This window comes from Barbatula barbatula, assembly GCF_947034865.1.
Source record: "Barbatula barbatula genome assembly, chromosome: 2".
In the NCBI taxonomy this organism is placed as follows: Eukaryota; Metazoa; Chordata; class Actinopteri; order Cypriniformes; family Nemacheilidae; genus Barbatula; species Barbatula barbatula.
In genome coordinates, this window is record NC_136767.1 from 24,803,459 (window position 1) to 24,830,817 (window position 27,359).

Consider the following 27,359-nt stretch of genomic DNA (forward strand, 5'->3'; position numbering starts at 1 on the left):
AGCCGTCTGATGTGCTTCTCGTTTCTCTCTCTACATATCTCCTTCCTTTGCTCTCCCACCTCCGAGCTCTTTACCTCTAGAGCTTTCCAAGCATTCTCCTTCGAAAGCAGCACCATTGCACAGCAATTTGCCTTGGCAAAATGAAATTGTGTGCGTGTCCGTGAAAGAGAAACCCAGGCGGAATGATTCGCTAGATATTGGTACCCGTCCGTATTTGTATTCCTCACACAAATCCATTAGGCTAGTTTTACAGTGTTTTGGTTAGTAAGGCATGTCAGGACAACAAAAGTAGGTTGTGTTCATCAGAAGGAAGGACGAGTGTCATGGCAGAACCCAAATCCTGTATGTCCTGCTCAGGTTAATGTTATGTGTATCTTTTACTTCGTGTTTAATGTCATGTATTTCTGTTTGGCTATCGCCAGGAATGCTGGAACAAATGAAAGGTACATAAAAGCGTTAAAAGTGGAATGCTTGCGAGACGTAGTGCTCGGCAGGGACCCAAGCATCCACTCTTCCCAGTGCTCTTTGCGTGTTCAATGGGTTTGCAGTAAATCGCCACTAAGTGCCTCCACCAATTTACCCCTCACGGCTTATCAATGGGAAACTAGCAAGAATGGCAAATAACAAAAAACAGGGCAGAGAATGTTTTCACAGTGGTTTTAAAGGTTAATTATTAAATGTTTGTATATACTAAGTCATTCACATTCAATCATCAAAACTCTATATTTAAGAGGGAAAGCAAGATAATGGCAGAGGGATTTCTTAAATGTGTGTGTTTAAGAGATGAAAACACGATGTGTGAAATATTGATGCTTGGTGTCTCCTGCTGTGTCCTCTATTAAAGTTTTAAATGATGTTAGCAGCATCCGCTTGTCTAACACTTTAAGATTCCCCGGGCACCATTTGGGGTTCCTTAGATGTGTAAAGATAATCATTTGAAATTTAGATGAGTATGTTTACATTTTTGTTTGTAAGGCAGATGAACATGTATATATAAATACGCAATGAAGCTTTTAAAACTGTAAGCAGCCTAACATCTACAGTAATGTGGAAGTCGTTGGCATGTTAGGACTTTCAGCCCCCAAAAAAGTTTTTAAGCCAGTTATTTATATTGTTTGCTATATTGCGTCAGTCAGAAATTTCAGTTTATATTTCCAAACATTCCTTTTGCCGTTATTTGTAATAATTCTGTGAGATTTTTGTATACAAAGGGAGTCTGACAACAGCCGGTGATCTACATGGAGATCTGGAGTCGGTCTATTATTACATGGAAAAAGAGAAAAACTAAGACAGACTAAATCCAGAGTTGTGGCAATGTGTTCAAGAGCTTGAAGAAACCTACCTACAAAGCTGAAGTACCGTGGACAGTTTTAGGCTCTTTGTGGGGATGCTTTTAAAAAAGAATTGATTTGATCAATCGGTTAGCTTTTTTAAAATAAATGAGTTAATGTTTAGTGTGACCCAGAGCAGTTTTTGACCGATTTACACATTCACATTGTTTTTTAGGTAACTTTGCAGGAAGGTGTCTTCAAGCGTCCTGGAGACATTCAGGTTAATTGGGACCCTTTTTGATAGTCATCTCAATGTCCCCAAAAAATCTCAGTTCACCAACTTTTTCACATTTATTAATTTCACAGATGTTTTATCCAAACCTTTGAGTACATTCTGGTTATGTTTCCCCGGTGCTTTTGTTGCTAACAATTCAGCTTCAAAAACGCAGGGTGTAGTCATTGTATTCAAACAACAATATTAACAATGAACTTTCAAAACATGACACAGGAGAATGCAGCAGACACAATGCCTATGAAAGGCATTTCCTAATTGGATGTTGACATGTTCAAGTGAGCTGCATGCTCAGGGAAGAGAAATGTAATGAATCTGCTAATTACAGTTAAAGTAATGTGTGCACACAGACCAATGTTGAGTTTTATTCTTATGACCACATGCAGAAGCATTACAGGCTCCTCCATTAGTCATGTTTGTTTAGTTTGAATGTTTTGTCTGCAAGTAATGGTGGAAAATGTTTTTCCTGTGTGTTTCATTGGCTCATGCTCCGTCGACTTGATTGTCGTTGTAGCAGTGCGTAAATCTACTAGGACCTGTGCATTTCACCAGCACATGTCACCTTTACAAGCTTGTATTTCAAAGCTTAATTACCGGCTGTTATGAGCTGCTACAGGAGCCTTGGAGGTCAAGGGTGGAGCTATACGTTCGTGACCTCACCCATTTTATGGCTATTTAGCTTTGCATGAAATACAGGATGAAAGGCATTGCATTTATAGCAAGTGCTTACCGCTGATAATGACAGCCGTTGCACTGTGGAAAATCCGATGACGTCCAGCCTGCTGTATATTTGTTTAGTTACATTTTATTTTAAAGAGTTTGAAGTTGCGAATGATTGAATAGCTGCGCTTGGAAAGCAGCAAAATGCCCTGCAATTGTAATTAAGCTGACATTTAGCGTCAGCTCCGTTTGTGCCAGCCTGCCTTTGTAGAGCGGCATTCGCATCCTTTTGTTCTATTGCTCTGAAGGTCAAAAACCTCCAAAATTGTGCTGGATCGAAACGTCTGGCATTAGAATCACTCGAACATGAGGCCATGAAATAATTAGAGCCATGTATTGATAGATCCTAAAAGTGTTAAAGTGCTTTAATTGGGTGCTGTTTTTAGTGTGCATGTTTTCCACTATGCTGGTTGAATGGGAATAGACCACTTTTTGTCGTTTTCTGTAAAATCAGATATTGACAGACCCAGATGTATTCCATTAACCCTAAATCCTGAAGTGATGTTTGCTAAGATAACAATTACTTTTACGAATACTGCTAAACTCATATGAGGTTAGGGAATATTAAAGAAGAATTAAAATGTAATTAAAAATTAAAAGGTTTGTTTACTTCATCATTCTTAATGATTACAAAGTCAGTGAAACTATTGTCTAACTATTATGAACTTGGACTTAAACGTGTTCCCATCTTTCCTTGGATTCTTTTCATTATTTGGTCATGTTGACACAACTTAATTTTTTTCAACACAAAAACAAAAGAACGCTCATCGCTTGCCAAAAGTTTCACAAGGATGCTTGAATAAAAATTACACGATGGCAAAAGCAATTTATTAAAACACCAAATTCTTTTACATAAATGTTGCCTTTGCAAGAGTCTGTTAATACATTTCCTAAAACTGCATTTTTATTCACATAACTAATTTCAAACAAACATGCCTTTAGGTCAACAGGTTTTCAAGATGAGGAAAACTTGTCAGCTGGATCTGGAGTGTTACACACCAACAAAAAAAAGTAGTTTGTATCATTGCACAATTACAAAAAAGTCACCACCTTAATACTAAATTCACACCAAAATGTAGGGTCTCACTACAAATGTGCCTGGATCGGAATTGTTGAATAAGAACCCTGAATCTGAATTCTGACAGATTCGCCCCTCAGATTCGCCGGTGCTTTCACGGTATGCCCATGTACATGTGCAACAAAGACAACGCTGCAGAGGGGAATCTACAAGGATTAGCAGAATGATGCTGGCTTATGGTCCCTCTGATGCTTTATTGATTCAGGCTTTGGTCAGCATCTGAGAGCTCTGATCTCTGGACTGCCGTGATGGATCCTGTTCTTTGAGGCTCTGTGAGCTATAAACCGCTGTCTGTGTGGTTAGGTCATGTTGTGGTTGTCTGAGTAATTGGGCAGAGCACAGAGGTTTGTACAGCACATACTGCTCATTCACAATCGCATCTGCTGGTTCATTTTGACAATTGTATTTTAATCATCTGTACATCATACCTTTTCCCTTTTTTTAGCTTTTTGGTTCTGGATGTTAAAATGAACTGCCCTTACCTCCCTGTCCCGTTTGATTTCAAACGATTAAATAAATTTGGCAATACATTTTAAATATTTCGAAATGTATGCTTAGTCAAATGTCCGTAGATTAATATTTGGGCATTATATTTTTATTTAATAATCAAATAAAAATACATTTGCAATGCATTTTGGTAACACTTTACAATTATGCGTAATGCAACATCAACTAACTATGAACATATTTTAAAGCTTGTACTAGTTTATACCAATACTGTTGTTCATTGTACATTATGTAAATGTACAAATGTTATAATTAACATTAAATGTTAAAATTTACATGAACTAAGATGTTATAAATTCTATACAAAAGAATAAATTCTATACAACTCTTGTTTATAGTTAGTTAATGTTCACCAATTTGCACTGCAAAGCATTTAACTTAAAAACTTAAGTTGCCTTAAGATAAATCAAACCAGTCATTTGAACTTAAATTACAAAATCTTTGAAATTCACGTGAAATACACGTTACACGAAATTTAATTAGATTTTTAAAATCAAATGACTTGTGAAGCCAATTTGCTTTAACGTTTTTAAGTGTGAATTTTTTATATTGTATAGCTAAATAATTACATTGCTCAACAAAGGAAGCCTTATTGTAAAGCATTTACCTTTTTTATAGTCTGTTTATAGTTTCTAATTTGTACTCATTTTTTAAAATCCCTATAAAGAAAATTACCATAAAAAAACACTTGAACCTAAGCAGCTGCGTACGGTGTGCTCGATTAGGATCGTAATTTGGCCAACAATTTACACTTCGAGGCTAAAAGGTTCATTAATAAAACCCAGGTCACAAGCTCTTCGCTTCACTGGAACAAATTAAAACAAAATTCACTATCCTCCACCCAATATCACACGTCTTGGTGCTAAAGGCGTCTGATTGATGGTTTGTTATTTACTGTGGAGAAACTTCAGCCTCCGTACACAGACGTTCTCAGTTTTATAGCTTTGCGTTTTTTGCCCATTGCCCATCTGATCCAATCCTCCATCCAGCCTCTATTTAGGAGAGGAAACACGACCCATAAATCACTGCTGTGCCCATGGACACCTCTCTTCTCTTAGCGCTTGGTGATATATTTGGAGCCGTGCGCTATATCGGCCGTTATGGCAGGAGGAGCTCATGGAAAATTGGATATCAAGGCAAAGGGGAAAACAGGAAATGGGCTTAAGGATGGGAATGTGATTGGCCCTGGGGGCAGGAGAGCTGAAATTTGCATAAGACGCACAGTAGGTTATACTGATATTGACCTCAAATGACAACTGCATAATAATTATTGCACCACCCCACGTTTCCCATAAATTCTCAAGTGCCATTTGCTTGTACACTGGCCCTTTAAGTGGGACAATTTCCCCAGCAGACATGGAGGTGGAAAACTAGGTGTTGAAACACAAAGTTCAGCCATGCATTTATTTTTAGGACTTTTAGGCAGAACATGTTAAGAAACTAGAAATGTTAGTTTATTTTCCAGAAAAGATATTTAGATATTTGTATTTTTTATATTAAGTCCACTTTTTTTTATTGGTATCAGGATTACAACTCGGGCTGTGCAATTAATTGAAAATTAATGGTAATCTTCCATTTTTAAAATATCAAGGTAAATGATTATTGTGCTGCATTCCATTTTGCAAGGATCCTCTCTTTTCTTGTAGTATTAATCCACAGCGCACACCTTTCCTTTACAGTGGTTCGGCAGTGCTATTTCTTCACATTTATTTTTCAGTTAAATTCAGAGTTTAAAGGCCAAGTTTTTTTATTTTCTATGTTGTTTTAAAGGTTAATGAGTAATCGTGTTAAGTAATCGGGGTCTCAATATTGGCTCAATTAATTGTGATTAAGATATTTGTTATAATCGAGCAGCCTTACCTCAGGCAAGGATGCTCCCGTGCTTCGGGCCGAGGTTGCCACCCTTCTAAGATCGAGCCCATCCCTCTGGCCGAGATGTTCTGCGTGTTTTACAGCCCGTACTCCATCGTCCCCAAGAAAAGTGGAGGATTGTGCCCCGTTCTAGATCTGCGTACCTTGAACAGGCACCTATATAAGCTGCTGTCCAGGATGATAACGCAGAAGCGCATCTGGTTCATGGCAATCGACCTGAAAGACATGTACTTTCATTCCTCGATCCTTCATTCCATTGTACGGTTCTGCGGTTCGCTTTTGAGGGTGGGGCATATTAGTACAGGGTCCTGCCCTTCAGTCTGTCCCTGTCTCCACGGGTCTTCACGAAGGTCGTGGATCCGCCTTCGCTTCACTCAGGGAGCAGGGCGTTAGCATACTCAACTATCTTCTCGACTGGCTCATCTTGGTTCTTCTGTTGTGTACACACAGGGACCTGGTGCTTCGGCACATAGACCACTTGGGCCAACAGGTAAAGCGGGACAAGAGCAAGCTCTCCCCTGTGAAGAGCATCTTTTTTCTCGGTATGGAACTCGACTCTGTCTCCATGACAGCACGGCTTACCACAGAGCGCACACAGTCAGTGTTGAATTCCTTGAACCTTTTCAAGCGGCAGGCAGCGGTCCCCCTGAAACTATTTCAGAGGCTACTGGGACACATGGCATCCTCGGCGGGGGGGTGGTCCCCCTTGGGTTGATGCACATGAAACCGCTCCAGCACTGGCTACAGAGTCGGGTTCCCTGGAGAGCGTGGCACACCGGCAGCAGGTGTGTTAACATCACGCCTTTCTGCCAACGCACCCTGACTCCCTAGTTTTCAATGACCTTTCTTCGGACAGGGGTTCCTCTTGGGCAGGTTCCTAGGCGTGTCGTGGTGACAACAGACGATTCCCTGCAGGGTTGAGGTGCTGTGTGCAACGGGCACTCCGTGTCAGGTCGGTGGAAGGGCCCCCGCCTGTGATTTGTTGGCTATGCTACTCGCACTGAAGAGGTTGCAACATGTGCAGGACAAGCACGTACTAGTCCAGTCGGACAGCACAACTGCTGTGGCGTATATCAATCGCCAGGGTGGTATTCGCTCACGTCAGTTATCACAGTTCGCCCGACACCTCCTCCTGTGGAGTCGGCAGGTGACAAAATCTCTGCTAGCCACACACATCCCGGGCGACCTGAACCAGACAACCGATGCATTCTCTCGTCAGCCGACGCCCTACGGAAAGTGGCGACTCCACCCTGCGCAGTCCAGCTCATTTGGGTGCAGTTCGGGCAGGCACAGGTGGACCTGTTCGCCTCACTGGACACCACCCATTGCCCGCTATGGTACTCCCTGACCGAGGCGTTCCAGGAGCATTCCATCCATCGCTAAGCACTCCTTGTGGCGGGCTGGGCAGAGCAGCCCTGCCCCCTTAGGCCGGGTGTAACCGGAGCATCTACGCTTAAATTTGTATTGTCTTGCATTGGGCCTAAGCTCTCGTCAACAATAGTTCACTTTATGTGTCACAAACCTTTGTTGTTCAGGGAAGATATGATCTTCCCATTTGGATTTTACGATTCAGATTTTGAAATGACATACGGTAAGTGAACCAATGAATCATTTACTAAAAACCCATCATTTACCGCTTGTGGCTAATTAGCTTGTGAACATGACACCCAGTTTGGAAAAATCTGCCCAAATTACTAGAGTAATCTGTTATTTAAGTGTAGACAAATTACTTGTCATCTGCGTGCTCAGTTTGCTGCATAACTAGCAGTCTCACACTTTAAAATAAGAAGTCATGACAGCATGGGATTAGTACAGAGGTGTAAACACAGAGCCATATCTATCGCAGTTATTTCGCTAAAATCCCACTAGCGAATGGAAAAACGAGCTCCGGAATTGCTGGCCGACAGGGTTTGGCAAATTTGGAAATAAAATCCCCCAGTTTCAGCTGCTGCATGCAGCCCCTCCGTTACAACCCACTCGCACATAGCAAGCCAACTGACAAAACAATCATCACATATGCCAGGTTATGCAATAGAGAGGGAGAAGAACACGCTCTGACAGATGTCCCTGCGGTTAGACATCATCCTGCATTACTGCTGGCTTGCATTTATTCCCATGTATTTTTCGTTCTACAACGTGGCAATTTTCAGATTTATTGATGTTGGAGGATTTGTGTCTTTAGAAGCGCCTCATTATGAATGCTTTCTAATGAACTCTGAAGTGGTCCCTATTTCAAAGTGTGTGGTAAATAAAGAAAACCACATCTGAGTATTGATTTTGGGAACAAAGAATCTAAAATGTTTTATTACACCCAATAACCCACTCAGTGGAGAATGAAACTAAATGGATGGATTTTTTCCTACTGTTCTGAGTCAATAAGGCATCACCGTTACTCATTTATAGCTGCTAAACTGAACTCGGGACATAATTTTTTTTTGCCACTTAGGTGTCCCGTCAGAGCATGTTTTCTGTCTTTTTGTGTAACCCAGCTAGCAGTTGTTTGAGGCTTTGATGCTTTCCGTCTGACGGAGATGATTTACAATATCACAGCGACACCCGTGAGGTACGAGCCGCTTTGCGCTATTACAGTGTTGTTTCCTTCTCCAGTCAAAGAGCGTGAAATTCATTAGCTGAATGGTTATAAAGAGATTAGAAACGTGACGTAATGGATATCAATTATGATTTATTCAGTCTGGTAGCGGGAGAGGGCTGCAGCTGGATGCCTTGAATGTGAAGTGTGTGTGTTTGTATGCACTGTTTGTGTTTGTGTGCGTGTGCCTTTTTACATGGAAGAGGCTCATTCATTCACGTGAACGGTACTATTTCCTGTTTTTATAGGCTTGTTACTGATGTCATCTTACAAATTAGTCCCACATTTTAATAGATGAATTCAGTTTTTTGTTATTGTGTGGTTATTTGGCTGGCCGTTCTTAAATTGAACGGGCATGTCAGAGGATGTATTTTTAGTTATACTTTAATGGTTTAAAGTACCATCGATAGGACCCTCTCATAGACAGATGGCAGGCTGCAGATATGAACCCGTTGTTTTCATCCATTCATCATGTTTATATGTCAGGGCTCCAGATGAAAAACTGCAGCCAGCCAGGTAGAAGATTTTCCCTCGTCTGTTGTATTAGGTTACCCTCTTTCATTTTTCTATTTTCTTTGCTTTCCTCTCAGTGTCTTCCCCCTCATCTATACACACGTACTGCTGTTTTATCATTTTCTCTCTCTGTAGGTCGCTGTAGTTTTGGCCCCAGCATGTCTCGAGAGTCTGAGAGGTTTCTGCCTGCATGATTTTACTGTGGATTGAATTTCTAAGCCGTATAGAGATCTGTATTTACACATTAACAGTTTACTGAAATTACAAATATGGAGCATGTGTTCATTGAGTTCATTGACTGTTAACATAATTCTTACATTAATTCTTTACCAACCTTTATTAAAATGCATGAGATATGGCTATTAAGTAGGGTGGAAGAACATTGTTAAATTTTTCTAAATGTAATACATTTCTTAAAACAGCTCACTCCACCCTTCGTTTTGTAAGGTCTTTATACACGTCTGAAGACATAGTTATGTATATTATATTTTATTTCTTTTAATAGATCCTGCAAAAAATACACATTTGGAATGATCCATAGATGGACACTAAAATGAAGAGAAATAGTATGTTCACAATGTGATGGATGCAAAGGCAATCTCTCTCTTTCTCTCTCTGGACTCATTATTGTTATAGATACAGCTAAAAGATGTGATAACTGACCCTCTCATCTCTCTCTAATTTCCAGCCTTTTCATAAAGTTAAAATGTCAATTACCTCCCTGCTTTCTCGCATCCTGTCTTTCTCGCTTTCATTCATTTCTGATTAAAGAAAAGTGGAAAGTGTTCTCATATTAAATATTTATGCAGTAAATACTTGAGATGAATTTAGAGAGCCCAAACCGCGCATGAAGACCCATTAACCCTCTGTGAATGCGATGAAATGATTGTATAATTGAGAATATGATAATTGCTCTCTGTCAAAGCCGAGCGGTTGTGAGATATGAAGCATTATTGTGCTGACCGGCATAAGCTTTGTATTATAAAGGGGATTGCCTTCCCATCACCTCTATTTATGGCAGATTTTCAAATCAATTTATCCGTCTTTGTTATGGATTTTGGCTGTTGATCTATTCCATCCGACACTTGGATTGAAACGACAGGACTACAAATTTCCTTTAAAAGTATCTGTGGTCATGTGATCCGTGAGTTTAAAACTTCAGCATGTAACCATCTCTCTGTTTATTTGTTTGTCTTACGCAGGACACAGAGATCCTAAACACTGCCATTCTGACTGGCCGGCGTGTTGCCATGCCGATAAAGGTTGTTTCGGTGGAACAGGATGGAACGGTGCGAGAGGTGGACGACCCCGTGACCTGCATTTCCACAGATGAGGACGTCCTCAAGGTGAGAGTATACCTGCGTCCTCCTCTTCATCGCATGGTGCCTTGCATTGTATGGAGATTTCATATTACGAAAAGTAGAAGTGACAGGCTCTAGTACGACTCGGGGAAGCCCTGGGTGGAAGAAGAGAGAAGATGAACAGACAAATGAAACAGCAGGTGCTTGTGAAAGCCTAGCAGTCCTGCGCGAGCTTTTTCTTTTAGTAGGTTTGGCATGAAGAGGAATTCAGGGAATATTGCACCCCACAAACACACACAGAAAGACTTTTTGAAGTGAATAATGGTTGCGGCGGATTGCAAATTCTTTCAGATGAAACAAGCAAGCTAGTGCAATTTGAGAAACACGTAAGAAAGAAGAACTGAACAAAAAAGGATGGAAATGTTGTGATGTAACACCTTAAAGTGATAGTTCACCCAAAAATGTAATCCTGTCAACATTTACTCACCCTATTGTCATTTTCAAACCTCTATGACTTTCTTTCTTCCGCAGAACACAAAAGAAGGTTGTTTGAAGAATGTTGTTAACTGGCCCTTGCATTGGTTTTGTGTCCATACAATAGAAATCAATGGAAGCCAGTGCGGTTCGGTTACCAACTTTGTTCAAAATATCTTCTTTTTTGTTCTGCAGAAGAAAAAGTCATAAAGGTTTAAAATGACAAACGGGTGAGTAAATTATGATAGAAATTTCATTTTTGGGTGAACTATCACTTAAAAGATCAACTTCGGTCATACCTGTCTGTTTATATATATATACAGTAAGTGTTGTTGAACTAAGATTAATTATTTATGACAAAATCTAAAATCTCTGTATAATAGGAACATAATGGTAACTTATAAATCAAAAGGCACCGTTCTAAAAGCAAATGCAAAGTTCAGGAAAGTTTATAGACTATTAAACTATTAAGCTCTATGAAGACTTGTATTATAATTAAAAATTTTCTGGTCATGATGAGATTTTCATGTTCTTGGCACTTTGCTGTTGCAGAAAGTATATAAACACATTGTTCAAACGAATCCCTTGGTTTTTGGGGCGATGGTCAAATTTACCCCTGGGGGTGATGGGAAAGTATCATCACAATCTGCATTGTCATGCTCTCCTGAGCTCTGAGCTAATACCTCAGATCAGACCGTCCCTGTGCCGAGGCAATTTCCATTTACAAGCAGCAATATGTAGTTTAAATAAAATCAATACCCGGTAACAATGAAAAACTCATTCGGGGCTTTAATGCAAAGTTGGACAACAGAGCGTGTTATTAAGGAAATTAGGAGCCTCCGTTTCTCATGTGCTGCCATAAAAATGAGCATCAGCTGAGGAACAGAACGAGTTTCATGACAGAAACATGTTGTGGGGAAATTGCCGCAGCTGTACCTGTCTGCTTGTGGTGTCGAAAAGATGGTGCGTTTGACCTCGGGGTGATGTGTGTGACAGGTGTAAACGAGAAACATGACAGTGTTGCGCTGTGAATGAGATACAAAAGTGCACAGTCAGAATAAACTAAAGTACGCACTTTCTCCAAAAGCTGTATGTAATCAGAAAAGCAATAACGTTATGCCCATTTATTCTCTTTTACATAAAGAATTTGTCTTGGTCACTGACACTCTCATGAGACGGACAGATATTTCCATTAAAGGGACAGTTCACCCAAAAATGCGAATATTGTGATTATTTCCTCACCCTCGAGTTGTTCCAAATCTGTATAAATGTCTGATGAACACAGAGAAAGATATTTGGAAGAATGTCAGTAACCAAACAGTTCTTGGCCACTTTTGACTACCATAGTAGAAAAAAATTAAATGGTAGTCAAAATTAAACCAGAACGGTTTCCTGCATTCTTCAAAACGGCATGAAGAAAATTGCAAAGCATTTTTCCTACTATGGTGGCCAAGAGCTGTTTGGTCACAAGCATTCTTTCAAATATCTTTCTCCGTGTTCATCACAACAAAGAAATGTATACAGATTTTTTACCTTTGCGTTGCTAGCACCATGCTCTAACCGCTGAGCTACAAAAATGCATAATAGATGTCTGCTTGTCGCATCGCCACCTTGCAGGTTCAGGTGTTGAATGGGATCTTATCTTTAGCGTTACGCTAATCAGCTCTGCCTTTGCGCAGGTTGAAGGCCTCTCGTAATGACGGCTGATCAAATAAATAAAAGAGCCGACTAAAGAGATCCCATAGGCCTTAATCCCACTGTTTAACCAGCATCAGTAAGAAGAAGGCCGTGGCCTTAATTGCTTCCTGTGAAGACTCCCTCGCTTATTTGTGCTGTAATTAAATTAGACATAGAACACGAAGGACAGGACATGGCGGAAGAGCTGTGTGTCAGTGTATGTGCGTGCGTGCGCACACGCGCAACAACCAGCAGACACAAAACGAGTTGGATTATAAATCAATCTTTCACCAAGACCTTTGTCTTTTACAATTTGTTCTTCTCTCTGTTGGAACACGTTCATTTGTCGTGGAAAATATAGTGGGTTTTAATATAGGAGACATTGTGGTTGTCCACTTGTGTATTAAAGACAGAGCGAGAGAGAGAGCGAGAAAGAGAGAGGGCAGTGTGGATAGGTATACAGTGCTAATCCGTTTAATAACTCATTCACTTTGCGGTGACAGGCGGCCAGATATCCGGCGAGCCTGTAATCGTGTAAAACTCTGATCAGGTTAAGAGCGGCAGGCCGCATTTATTCTCAGTTTCAGCTGAGCAGGAAAATACACGAGACATATTTGTTAGGAAAGAGTGAGGGGGGTGACGGTGATTTCCGGATTTAAATTAGCTTTCATTATTGTTATAATACGATTGTTCTGTGTAGGGGATCCAAAACTGTTTTTTAGTTTAATGAGTTATTTAGTGTTTTTAGGTACATTTTTGTCTTTATTCTGGATAGGAAAAGAGATTACAGTCAGGCAAGGCCGTAAACTTGGACACGTGAAGCGCTATTGTGATAGACATGGTGGAGGATGGGTTTAGGACAGATTCTGAATCGATTAAAGGGATAGTTCACCCAAAAAAAGAAAAATGACTTATGTCTTTGTGTTCCGTAGAAGAAAGAAAGTCATACAGGTTTGGAATGACATGAAGGTGAGTACATGATGAAAGAAATTGGGTAAACTTTCGCTATTCCCACAACTAATATTTTTCACAACTGGTACTGTTTCTATTAGCTATCTTGTATTCCGGTGTGCTTGGCTGTTGCCGAATCTTTCAAACAGTTAACAAATTAAGCATCACTTCAGTTTTGGTCAGGTGATTTTGGCAGCATGTTATAAGTTATCAGAAATATAATTTGGACAGACACTGCTAATGACCTCATAAACATGCCTGCCTCAAATCAATTACTGTGAAGCCTTTTTAAAACCAAATAGATAGCTTCTTCATTCCCGTAGGATGTACACTAGCTATGACTGCACTTCCATAATTCCCCTGTGTCTGCCCTGTGGACTCGTATTGTAACTCACAAGTAATAGACCCTACAAGACAATCCCAGGGGCTCTTTCCAGCTCTGGTAATAGCCTTTGACCTGACCTTCTTTGTTCTTCTAGCCCATGTGACAGTTGGCCATTTTGAGTTCTTGTGTTTTTGGTAGCCCATTATATGTTATGTATATCGCCCAGGCCAGATTTGTTGGATTCCCTAACGTTGCGAGTTAAGTGACATGCAATAGACTGTCAAACATGTATTTCCCATAAAGAACTTCAAACAAAGCTTCCATCTGTGTGTGTGTTGAAAAATAGGCCTGACATAGCTGCTGGTCATGTGCTGTAATGACAGTGTTTTCTAATCAAATATGCAGCAATGGTTTCCCTCCAAATGATATGATTGCATGCTGTGTAATGTAACCAAATACACGCTTTCACAGATGGAAGCGTCACTTTAAGGTGTTTATGGGAAACCATGCCAGATTGAAGCAGAGATGCTGGATATCTGAGAGGACAATCGTCCAAAGTTGTCAGTGTTTACTAAATGCAAAAGTTTCTGCAGGCTTGTTCGCAGAATTCTACATGTTTGATCGGCTGAGAATCTCAAACAAATTGCCCCATTTTCTGAAAACCCTGAGGGTGTATGTGTGTCTTCTGACTTGTCTCAAGGAAGGGCTTTGTTTTTAGTTCATCTCCCAAAGAGGATATGTTGATGAAGGTTTAGACCACTTATAATAATTTCAGACATATTGAGGACGCACATGACTTATATTCCTATGCAAATGTTATGTTAATATGCCGCATATCAATTTCAAAAGTTTGATATGGTTGATTATACGTTCATGTAGAAATCGTAGACCTTCTCCTTTTTATTTTCATCAAAATATTTTGCTCTAGTATTTCGTGCACAAGATCTTTGCTTTAATGGTATTTATGGTGTTTTCAAAGAGTGACAGCCCCGGTTTCCATTCTCTCTCCGAAGAAGACTTGTGCTAAATATATCTCTTCATGTTGATTAGAATAAATAAAAGCAGGTTCAGAATGACATGAACGAATGTTTTTTGTGTGTAGTCTATATGTTTAAGGATCTGTGTTGGTAAAATGATAACAAGTTTGTTACTAAGAACCATGAACCACCTACTAAGATCTCCTGTCACGATTCGATCTTCTTTGCTTTAGTGTACCTTAAATCACATTGGATAAAAGCATCTGCTATGTGACTCATGTCTCATGTCGGTGACTCTGAGTATTTCATGGTCTGATAACAGCTGTTTTTATGCTAAGAAAGCATTTCGGGATATTTGGAGGTAGGCGAAACCATTTCCTGGAGAAGCCTGTAAATGAATGGATACTCTCGGATTGATTTAAGAGATTAGAGACCACACTTTTGAACTCGAATTCCCTTCACTTTTACTTTAACTATTCATCTTACTCTTGTGTTCCTCTCTTGATCATTTGCAGGCTTTTAAGTCCCACGTTACGAATGCAAGGCGACAGGCAGTGATGAGCTATATGATCAATCGCAACAAATCACATTTTGCTAAAATATGTACTTTGAGGACAGAGAGAGTGCTTTATACCACGTGGGTCTAATATCAGAAATCTGACTCTTCATGTGGATTTTGAGAAATCACCTAAAGGGGAAGATTGACGGATGAAATTTTAAAACGATAGTGTAGGCTCAACAGCACCACAAGGCCCGATGAGAGTTTCTAACCTCGGGGGGTGTCGCATTTAGAAGCTGGAATCTGAATTTATCACCTTCTGCAATAGAAATGCTCTAAATTCTAATTGAATTTCACCATAAACTGATTGGAAGAAAGGCGAGCTTGAAAGAGAAGCTAACTGGAACATTATATCAATGTGCGTGTGGGTACAAACTAGCTTTGAGTCTGAGCTGTTTTCTGTATTAAGGGAATACGTGATTGTGAATATTATTTCATGCCATTCTAAACCTGAATCGTGTTTGGTTTCTTTGGAATTTGGAAGAAAAAATGTGCCGCAACAGTCACCGCAGAGGGAACATTTAATTTAAAATAATTTGAGTTTGAGAAGTGAGGGCACAAATCAAAGACACATGAAAGATGTAGCCACATTATTGTTTGGAGAATAAATGTTCGGGACGACAATTGCCTCTATTAATCTAGTAACAGTTTTATCAGATGAGACTTGATGACACTATACTGGAGTTTAGACTCGCATATAAAAATCGTCACCATCATGGCGTAAAAGTGAAGATGATCCTTGAGTGAGATCATCTGTCAGTTTTAAAAAACCTCTTCTTCCGCCTGACCATTGCTCAGCAACCGGTGGACTAAATCTGCTTTTGCCTGTCAAGCAAATTGATTCCAGCTCTTCCAGCTGATGCCCACTGTTTCTCTCTCTATCTCTCTCTCTCTCTGTCCATTACTCTCTCGCTCTTACCTTTTCTTTGCCCCTTTCTTTCTCTCCATCTCCCTCTATATCCCAATTCTCTCTTTTATCATCACAGCAGAGAGACAAGTGCCAATCCTTCCAAGTAATTTGCAATCTGGTCCTGTGATGGGATTGGTGGGTTGCGGAAGCTGGCAGTGTTTTGCATTGTCAGCCAAATAATCTGTGATTTATCACTCCAGAGACGAGTGAAGAGTGCATGAAGACACAGAATGGAAAGATGATGATATGAGCAGAGAAGAGAAGATACACAAAAGAGATGACAGGCTGTTGGTAGAGACAGGGAAGTGAGTGCAGTAACTGAGATCAGAACAGATGACATGAATAAAATGAATGGGTGAAGTTGTAAATACATGATATATTAAACAGATGAATAAAAAGATGTTTGAACACTTTAATACCATGGTACCACTTTTGTTTTTGCATATTTACCATAGTATTTGCATTTCCATATGATACAATCACTGTAACATTGTACCAGCACATACATTTTTTATAAGCATAACATAATTATTTCATTGTGTATTTGATCGTTTCATTGCGCTTAATGTTTAGACGAAAAAAAATAGAAATTTCTCGCTTTTTTGATAAAGTAAGTGCATATGAATTTGGTATTTAATATTTTTACATTAAGGTAAAAACATCAAAACTACTTTTTTCGTTTGGTTTTATAATTTGGGAATACTTTTTTATGTTAAATCAATATTAAATATTTAATCAAAATATTAAGGAATCATTTTGTTGAAAAGTCTTGTTGGTAGACCTGAGAAATAGATCATCCCAAAAATTACACACTGAACCTTTAATGTTAAGACATTTTCACAAAAATATAAATTTTAAAGGGAAAATGTACAGAAATTAACTTTGCAGACCTATTATCACACTCCCAACATTCCCTGAGAGGGGACCAAATGTTTTGCAAGGGTAACCTAAATGCTGGTAAGTGTCACGATACAAAATAGTGTCCTTTAAAATGCAAAAAATGATTTGAGAGCATTTACATTCAACGGTAAATAAACTTGTATGCCCAATTCTACGTTTTGCCATTTATTTCACATGAATGACACACAACCTTTTTGAGTAAATAAGTGCATATTAATTTTGTATTTAATGTTTTTACATTAAGGAAAAACATCAGAACACACAAAATGGTTTTTTTTTTATTTTGTACTTTCTTTCTGTTCAAATAGTTTGGTTTTATGAAATGGAAATTTAATTGGAATACGTTTTTTATGTGATATCAGTATTAAATATTTAACCCTAATTTAAGGAATTAAGGAATAATTTGTTGAATAGTCTTGTTGGTAGAGGTGATAAAAGGAGTTCACTCAAGAAATAAATAAATTAACTCAAGAACTCAACTTGGTGTAATTCAACCGCTGTGACAGGACTCTCATAAGCTAATAACACAAGGTCAGTGAACCCACATATTTTTACACATAAAACATAGTTTACCAAATTTCCCAATTAGGCTACAAATATTCATTTCAAGCATTCTATTGTTGTTGGAGCACATATGTGAGTCAGCCCTACACAATTTCTTAAGAGGTTTCTCGATTCATTTCTTTGTCCTATCCTAAAGGTCCATATGGGCCAAACGCAACCCACTTTCACAGCAGCATTACAAGACCTGCCCTTGCGTGCATAGTTTTTTAATGTTTGTTTTTATAGTGCCCCTTTCTGCAACGAAACTTTGGCCTTCATCTCTCTCTATCTCATCGCCCAGTCTCCTCTTTCTGTCTCTTTAAAATAGAGACAGAGATTAAATCGATTTTTCAGTGTCATCAAATCCATGGCTCAGCTCTTTGGCTTTGACGAAGGGAAGTGTTTATGCTGGTCTCTGTCCCAAAGTCACAAAATAATATACCATCAGCTGCAGGACAGGAGGAATGAAGCAAGAGAGCATGCCGGATAACTGTACACTATACAAGAGTGAACCAAGGGCCAGAATCATAAAATACTCTAGCTCCAGCATCTTTCGCAATGTAAATCTAAATAGATAAAGTTTTATTTGTATCATTGAAAATATGCTCTAAATATGCTTATCTTAATTGTAGTTAACATGTTGTTAAACATGCTGCTTATTTATTATATTTATCATACTAAGACAGTGTGACGGGTATATAACAACGAGTGCTTTTCCACAATCGCGCTGAATCGTTCTCGTTGGTTAATCGTTCCACTCTGTGGCGATCCATGCCAGCCGGTACGTAAATAGTTTAATTTTTCCCCTCAGGGCTGATAACGGACATTGTTTGAAATTTTTTATGCGCTGGCTAGGTAACACAAGAGACTGAGCTATAATGCCTCTGCGCGCATTCATTAGCATGATTCAGCACGGTCAAGCCAGGAACCGTTTGTTATCGTGCCGTGTCGAACCAGGCTCACATGAAAACATTTCAGACTGCTTAGAACGGCTCGCCGCGATGGGGAAATGCGCTCAACATGTTTACTCGTGTCATGTTTTTGATGTGACCACATGCCACTTTACCCGCTGTGTTCCTGTTCCATTACTCGACACAGTCATTCCGGCTGCTGAGAATGACAGGGGTGGAGGCTCTTAGAACAACACTCATGATCATCAGAAAGATTGGTGGAAAAGGTGCAAATTGCAAGAGCAGAGATGGAAGCAAAGGTAGAGAAATTGAGCGTGTCGTCCTTGCAGCGAATTGTGGGTAATTGCTATCCCAGAGTCTAACACACACACACACACACACAACGACTTCAAGGATTGTAGAAGGGTGCCTTTTATCAACCATCACTCTGTGTGTTTGTGTGGCAGTACATTATCTCCTGTGCATTATGTATCAATACATCCACAACATGAGTTTTATTATATGCTGTTCTCAGGGCTTGCAATAGATACAAAAAGTAAGATTACATTTGATAAAATTATACTTCTTGTATTTTCACTCTTATGTGCAGTTAACAAATCACAGTGCATTTCATTCAGATTTGCATTTAAAATAGTCTTTGATAGTTTAGAATGGTAACTAGAGTCATTTTTCGTGAAATTCCTGTTGTACTTTTTTTTATGATTTGCAATTGTGTGGCATACATTGTTCAGTGGCAACATTGAAGAACTGAATGTTTAGTGTACAACAAAATACACACGTTTGTTGTACGACCGAAATGAATCAAGTCTGTTTCCGTAATTTCAGAGAGATATTCCAACTCGTTTTATTTTTATTCTCCACAGTGATCCCAGCAATATCGTTCCTATTTATTGAAATTTAACCGTTCTTCAGTTCAGTTCTTGTACACAATTTGCAACGAATTAGGAGTGGTTCACTTGCCACATCAGTAAATAACCAACCTCTTTGTCTTCAGAATGGGATTAAAAAGTCTATTTACAATTGTATTCAGTTATAATGATTAGGGTTGGGTTCTGGACTCTGTACTTTTAAGGGAACCGACCGAATTACGTCGGGATTACAAAGTATCGATTCACATTAAATCTATCTGTGCCAAATTTCGGTACTTGAGAACTCATCGGGTGCTGCGCGAGAGCAGGTACTTTAGAGAGAGAGAAAGCGAGACAACAAAGATAATTCAGAGATAATAATGCAGGCTATTTTAATCAACATACAAAATAAAAATTAACACTCGACTCTACATATGGTTATCACATTCACTTGTTTAGAAAATTTTGAATACACTCACTCAGGAAATGCACGCTCAGATGCAGCAGGCACACATAACACTGCACCGAACATTTAAGTTTGTTAAGGCGCTTTGTGTTTTCTGTCCACCAATGAATAAATCTCATGAAGTCCAGAAACAAAGTTATTAGTGACAGATTAGAGCAGTCGATGGAAAGAGGTGAGTAAGGCCGTCAAGATGCAGTTTGAAACAGTGCAGCAGGAGACTGATGCACATTTACAGTATGTATTATCGTATGATCAACATTATATATATATTACATATATATATATATGTAATTCTTTCAGTATCTCTGTTAAAAATGTATATTACAAATCAATCTGTTATTTTCAGTTATGATGCTGTTAAACTTCCAAGTTTTGTTTTTCTATATTGTTAGTGGTGGATGCCTCATGGTTTAGGTAAATTATCACAATGCATAAATGAATATGTTGTTGATGAGGAAATGGAATAAGCTGGTAGTAATAATAATGCTGTAGTTATTTCTATAGTCTTTATTTCTTTTGTGTAAAATTTAAGGAAATTGAATGGTTTGGACATTTTTCACTGAAATAAATGTTTTTATTACACAGAGAGTAAAGTACCGAAGTATTCGGCACCTAATTCCAGGTACCGTATTGGTACCGGTACCGGCTAGAAAGTGAACGGTACCCAACCCTAATAATGATACAGCAGTTAACTGGGAGTATGAATGAAATGTTGCTAAAATAACAGCATTGACCAAACCATGAAAGCTTCACGGAGTGAACCATATATGATACATGAAGGCACACGCACGTTCATTTCAAACTTGAGCGTGCCCCTGCGGTGACCCTGAGCTGTAACAGCGAGATGTGACTGCTTCACGCTGCCTCAGTTCCCTTGTGTGTACCTGCATGTGTGATTTGCCGCTAGCAAAATGATAGCTCTCTGCTTGTCGTGACAACGTCACAGACACAACCCATCATGGTGTCAGAAGAGACGACCACTGAACACAGACCACCACCCATCATTATAGAGCGAGAGAGAGAGAGAGAGAGAGAGGCAGAGGACAAAACTAAGAATTTAGTTTGTATTAAAAACAATTGAAGTAAAAAACAAGTGATTTGTTTATAGAACGAAAAAGAAGACCCTTCGAGTCGGTTTTACCACTCTATAATTTCGTGAAAAAGTGCTTTTGTTTTCTTCTAATAAGTGCAGTTAGCGCATCGGTATGTGAGGAAAATTTTAATAACGGTCACAGCCATTACAAACCTCACAAAGTCACTGCCGTTCCATCTGACATTCTGTTTTTCTTTCTGCAGGTGTCTCTTGGCTGTGATGAGGTGTTGGTAAATGGAAAAGAAATGAGGGGGCGTGTCTCACTTCAAGTGAACTTTACCTACCTCTATTTGACCAGCCAATTAGAGCTCACCGTGTGGGTGCCGCGGTTACCTCTCCAGATTGATGTTTCTGACGTAGAACTTAGTCAAGTGAAAGGATGGAGGGTACCTATAATCACCAATAGAAGGTATGTGTGAGAGGCCAAGAGCTTTATATGTGCGTGTCTGTGCATTCTCATCTAATTCTATGTTTTTAAATGTATGTTTACAGCATCCCGAATGCTCTAAACTGCCAATAATTCAAGTATAAAACATACAAGTATAAAAATTGTGGTTGGCCAATATTATGTTCGTCCTCACAGCAAATGAGTTAATTTAATGTATTCTTGCTTTTTATATTCCAGTTCTACAGGGCTCCAGACAAAAAAATCACATACTTTTAGTTATCCTGTTGTATGTAAATCTTCCCTCTCTGACTGAATTAATTCCACCCTAAGATTTGGGGAAAATCTTCAGAATTCCACAGAATAATTTAAAATGCGTTTACATTAGTACACAAATATAACTTTGTGTAAATGTGTTCAAATAGTCTTAAAATGCTGCCTTTCTATGCATTTATATGCAGCATGATAGATTTGGTTCTGCTTATTTAAAAAGAGGCAGAGAAGTGTTGTGATTGATTGATGCTAAGAATGATTAAACTCTGAATACACCAGACCAAATTACGCTAAAATCATTTGAACCAACAGTAAAGGTTCATGTCAAGATGTTATTTATATATTATACTGTATGAAAAAATGTATATTTGATGGTTTATAAGGTTTAAAGCAAAAAGAAAGGGCTTGTTACACTATTATATTTCTTTTAGTTTGTAATAATGACATTTTTCTGCATGTTCACAACACAACGTAAAGATTACTTCAACTAAAACGTAAGAAAATCTTGTCTTTCATTCTTGCTGTAAACTGATTTAAAATTATCCAGCCGTGTCTTATAACAGATAGGTTTCCTTAACTTCTCGGCAATTACTTGGAAAAATATCCGCAACAATATCACTCGCAAATCTTGGTCGCAAATGCAAACGTTTAAGGCGCAGTCTGGAGCCCTGCCGTATTGCTTCATTTTTTCACTTCTGCTGAGTTTCAGAAACATTCTCACAGGACACATTTTGGGGTTGTGACCCATCAGACATTCAGAACCACTGGTCTTATTTACAAACCAATGAGGAGGACAAGTTTATTTTCTCTGAAGCCAACAGAGATCCACTGTCTTTCTTTTTATGCTGTCACATGGATTTGTCTGGTTTTTTTCACAAGCCAATTCTCTTTGTCGGCCTTCAGTCTGTCTGTTGGGCCCATTTTTCAATTTCGCAAATTTCTGTCTCTCTGCCCCTAACAACAAAACCACCGTTAGCGTTAGGAAACACTCAAACACACACACACTTACACCCCACGCAGTGTTTTGAAGGCATTGCAGCCTCAGAAAGGGAAAAAAGAGTTGAAAGAATAAAAGATGAGAAAGTCCATTGAAATACACAAACAGTTTGCATCGTATCACTGACGTTGGCAAAACCCTGTGGACGATTATAATTGTTTGTATAAAAATTCTTGAAGAGATCCATGGAGATCTGCTCGCATTGACTATATAAACGTGAAATATAAACAGTATAAATGTCTTAATCTTTTTTTTACTTTTAATAATAAGGAAAATAAAGACGTTTGTCTTAATTGTCTTTAAAGGTCCAGTGTATTGAATGTAGTGACATCCACTGTTCTATATAAATGACTGGATTCCTCATGACGTCATTACACTGAAGCTACCGCGCCGCCATGTTGGTATGCCCAAACGTTTTATTTAATGAATAGGGAGTTATCACATATTAATGATAGAACAGCAACTTACCAGTCCTCGTTTTTATATCTAAAGTTTCACAGTAAATTCTTACAACGCAAAAGTCGGGAATTTTCCCATCTTATTAGATATAGAGTGAGTTGTGGTCATTTTATTACAGTAACGTTAACGTACATATCAGATCAGCAAACTCACGAGATAAATACATGCTGTATATGTTCTTTAAGTCATGAAGTTTTATTTCTTAACAGTTACACATGTGCCATACAACAATGTGAAATACACAATCACCTTCTATAGATTGATTTCTATGCGTTGCTATTCTGCCCAAAATAAACATAAAAAATGGAAAAAACATCAGAAGTAACAATTAATAAGCACATGTCAACTAAAATTTTACCGCGCACCTAATAAGCTGACAAACTGGTTATTTTAAATCGTCATTTTGACTAAGTGTTTTCACAGCTAACCAGTCGTTTCCATAACCACATGTGAGGAACGTGATTGGTCGAGAATTAAAATAAAATGGCAGCCAAAACGCCAGTTGGAGCATAGTTTTTGTATTAAAATATAAGTTACATTTTCACTTTTTGATTATGTGAAGTTTTGTAATTTTAAATTATGTGATTGGTTATTGCAAAGATGCTCTCTGTTTAGAATTGAAATAGACTTCCGTCATGCTGCCTATGAAGCCTGTCTGAATTGATTTCTCTGAGCTGCCTTTGGGAAGAAACGCTGCCTCCGAAGTCATTGCCAGCTTCTATTTGTTTTCTTCATTGTCAACTTTTTCTTGTCAAAAAGGAAGTCAAATGTGAACATAGCCTTATACTGTATTACAGGAAAACTTAATAATGTTTTTATATAAAATCCTATTAGGTTAAAATAAGTGTTACATATTGGGGTTTTAAAGGAATGAAAATATTTAATGTGCTTCTCATTACTTATTCATTTTTCTTTCATTCAAGGCCGACGCGTGACAGTGAGGATGATGAGGACGATGAGAGGCGGGGCAGGGGCTGTGCCCTGCAGTATCAGTATGCTCAGGTGCGAGTTCTCACACACTTCGTAGCCGAACCAGCTGACCCTGGTGGGGAGCTTGTGCACATGCTGGGTTCTGATTGGTCAGCTGACATCACAGAGATGGTCCTAGACTTCCTAAAAGTGGAGGACACACGCATTGCTCGACTGATTGATGGAAGGGTACTGGTGGGACGAGATATGGGCATCACCACTATACAGGTATATATATAATTATTATACAGTGTGTCTGTTTTTCTGTGTCAAGCTTCTTTACCTACTAAACAATTAAAAAAGTAATTTATTCAAAAGTACAACTTGTAGTAAAAATGGAAGAAATACGTCTGTGATGCACCAAAATGATTAGAGGAATAGGCTTGCCTGAACAAAATTTTAGTGAGAGATTTTAGTGACGGTTTAAGCTGAAGAGCGGCTCAGTTTCTAGATAACAGCACACTTTATTTAGACCACTCACCTTTGACAAATAAATATAGAACCTGAGAGATAGTAACAACTCGTGGAAATATTTCCAGTGGCATCGCATGTTAGTGATAACAAGCTTGTTTGCCTACAGGTGTTGAAATCTCTGAGGTGCAGAATGCTCAGTTCTGTGTGAAGTGTTGTGTTGACACTCAACCCCCTGTGTGTTTTGTATACTTCCTTTTGTGTACCTGTGTATCTGTCAGTCTCTATCGAAACATCATCATGTGTTGCGTGTGTGATGAAGACCTGGGATTATTATTGTGTTGTGTCGTCAGAATGAGCTGTTAATAGTGAAATGTCTTCGAAGAGGTTGTGTGTAGAATCTCTCCCTTTCGTTTTTTGGCTATTGCCATCGCTTTGATTTCCTGTCATTTTTTGTTCCTTGCTTTATTCCCCTCTGCACGGGGAATCCTCATGGTGTCAGTCAACAGTTTTTGTCCATGGTAACAGGAGATGGTGCTTGACAATGACACGTTGATTCTGAGAGCTCTCTGTACACCTGTCATACTGTCTGTCTGTCATAGCAAAGCAATGTTGCAAAGTGTCAGTCTGGATCTCCTCGCCTTAGTGTTGCTTTTGTAAGGATTGAGGATGTTAAATAATGTAAAATGGGGAAAGTAGGGGTGCGCGGAATTACCAAAAAATAGAGTCATTTTATTTCACGGTAACAATATATTTCACAGTAATAATTTCCTATTATAATTCTATATCTTATACCTAATTTGTCTGAGATTTTATTTATTTATTACAGTTCATGTAAATGCTCACCATAGTTAAAATATACTAAATATATCAAATTAAGTTCTGATAATCAGATTTATTATGATATAGCCAGAAGATAAATATACAAATACACTGCTCAAAAAGAGAAAGGGAACACATTTAAGCAACACATCCTAGATCTGAATGATTGAAATAGTCTTATTAAATACTTTGTTCTTTACATAGTTGAATGTGCTGACAACAAAATCACACTCAAATTATCAATGAAAATCAAATTTAGTAACCCATGGAAGTCTGGATTTGGAGTCACACTCAAAATTGAAGTGGACAAACACACTACAGGCTGATCCAACTTTGATGTAATGTACTTAAAACAAGTCAAAATGTGGCTCAGTAGTGTGTGTGCCCTCCACGTGCCTGTATGACCTCCCTACAACACCTGGGCATGGTCCTGATGAGGTGAGGGATGGTCTCCTGAGGGATCTTCTCCCGGACCTGGAGGATGTTGCAAGCAGCAGAACGTTTTGCCTTGGCTCCATGCATACTTATTTTCATTAGAAAAGGTTTTGTGTGTAGAATCTCAGACAGATGGAGAAACGGACAGAAAGAAGGATGGATTGCCAGTCAGACACAGACATATGCCGCATTTCCACCAAAATTACCTGGAACAATTTGTCCCAGGAACTTTTTTCCCTGGAACATTATTCTCCCCAGATCTGTTGCTGTCTGTGTTACCATAGTGGTCTAAAGTATCGTGAAGATTAAAATAATCTGTCCCGAGATGTAGGACTGCATGTGACGGCTCCTCCCAGTCCAGGAGGGGCGGTAATGTCGAACAATGATGATGTCACATAGAGCGACGGACAGTTGTTATTTTTGGGTGCAATGATGCCCAGCTTGTATAACCGACTCTATATTTTTAAGTTGACCTTTTCATTGCGGGTCATCGTTTCCAATTCCCGTTGGATTTCATCCTCAGCAAAAACACTTAATTTAACCTGGACCTCGATTGTCTGCGCATCTGTTGTATTTTTTATCCATTTCAAACAGTAAACAGCTAAAACTACACGCACCGCAACAAACTTTTAAAAATGGTGGTTTAATTTAAGCGGAACACAATGCAGAATGTAGAATCAACCAATGAAAATGCACTGAACTCAACTAATCAGCAACTTCCGGAACTCTGGAAAAGTACTCCCTCACGAGAGGGACTATCTGGGTGGGGAAAGTTTTATCCAGAACTTTGTTTTGATCCCGGTTCCTGCCGTGGAAACTGCCCCAAAGTCACGAGTTCCGGGGTAAAGTTCATGCGGTGGAAATGTCCCAATATAGATAGATACGTGGATAGAAAGATAGACAGGGGAGTGGACGGATTGAAGGACAGACATATAGATCGATAGAAAGATAGATCTGATGCATAAACCATCATGTATAAGATAGATCTGGGTAAAAATAGTTTGGATACAATGCAGTAAAAAATTCATCTTTAATGTCACCATGAAACGAAAGTTGCGATTAAAGTCTTTTCCATTTCGTGATTTATATCCGGGTAAATTGGCTTTTAAAATTGGAAAATATGTATGGAGGGGCTTTATTTTGCCCTGCCCTTTTTTGATTGGTTTGATGTAGGAGGAGGGCTCAAAATGGCTGGCCATTGGACAGTCAGTATAGTCCTACCTCTTTTAGTTGTTGTAGAGAGGGGCTTAATGTTTTTGATTAAAGATGCAAAAAGTTAATAAAGTTACAAATTATAATGGTGTCATTAATAATCATCACTGCAACACTGTGTAAAACACTTAGGATTTTCCTGTTTGATTTATGGTGACACTATATATCCTCACAAAAAATATCAAAAGTCCATATCTGAGTATTGTGAGGTTTCTATCAATGTGCATCCTGAGGGCATTTCTCTGTATTTCCCAGGTGATATCCCCTCTGTCTGACTCTATTTTGGCTGAAAAGACGATCACAGTGCTGGATGATAAAGTGACTATTACTGATCTGGGAGTTCAGCTGGTAGGCTCTCTGAGTCTCTCTCTGCAGCCCAGTACCACTAACAACAGAGCCTTCTACATCACAACCACCGCTCAGGACCTGCTGCAGACACCTAAACAAGTGAGTACCTCAACGATTAATTCACCTCCATGAATTAGCTAATAAATATGGTGTTGCTTGAAACTTTTTAACTTTTAAAGCTGTTTTGCAAGCATGTAAACCGAAAATTGCTTAACAGAAAACTTGAATTAATTTTCTAAAACCTGAAGTTGTGGCTGCTGTGAATTACAT

The 27,359-nt window shown here is 38.9% G+C and overlaps 1 protein-coding gene across 2 annotated transcripts in view; it reads left to right on the forward strand.

Moving 5' to 3' along the window:
• LOC306891126 (transmembrane protein 132C) overlaps positions 1–27,359 on the forward strand; it is a 142,526-nt gene that overhangs the window by 109,419 nt on the left and 5,748 nt on the right. For both annotated transcript variants that reach the window (XM_079451156.1, XM_079451157.1), the window contains exons 5-8: positions 10,046–10,189; positions 20,982–21,187; positions 23,816–24,089; positions 26,997–27,188. In XM_079451156.1, coding sequence (XP_079307282.1) covers positions 10,046–10,189; positions 20,982–21,187; positions 23,816–24,089; positions 26,997–27,188 — 816 coding nt within the window. The remainder of the gene's footprint in view (positions 1–10,045; positions 10,190–20,981; positions 21,188–23,815; positions 24,090–26,996; positions 27,189–27,359) is intronic.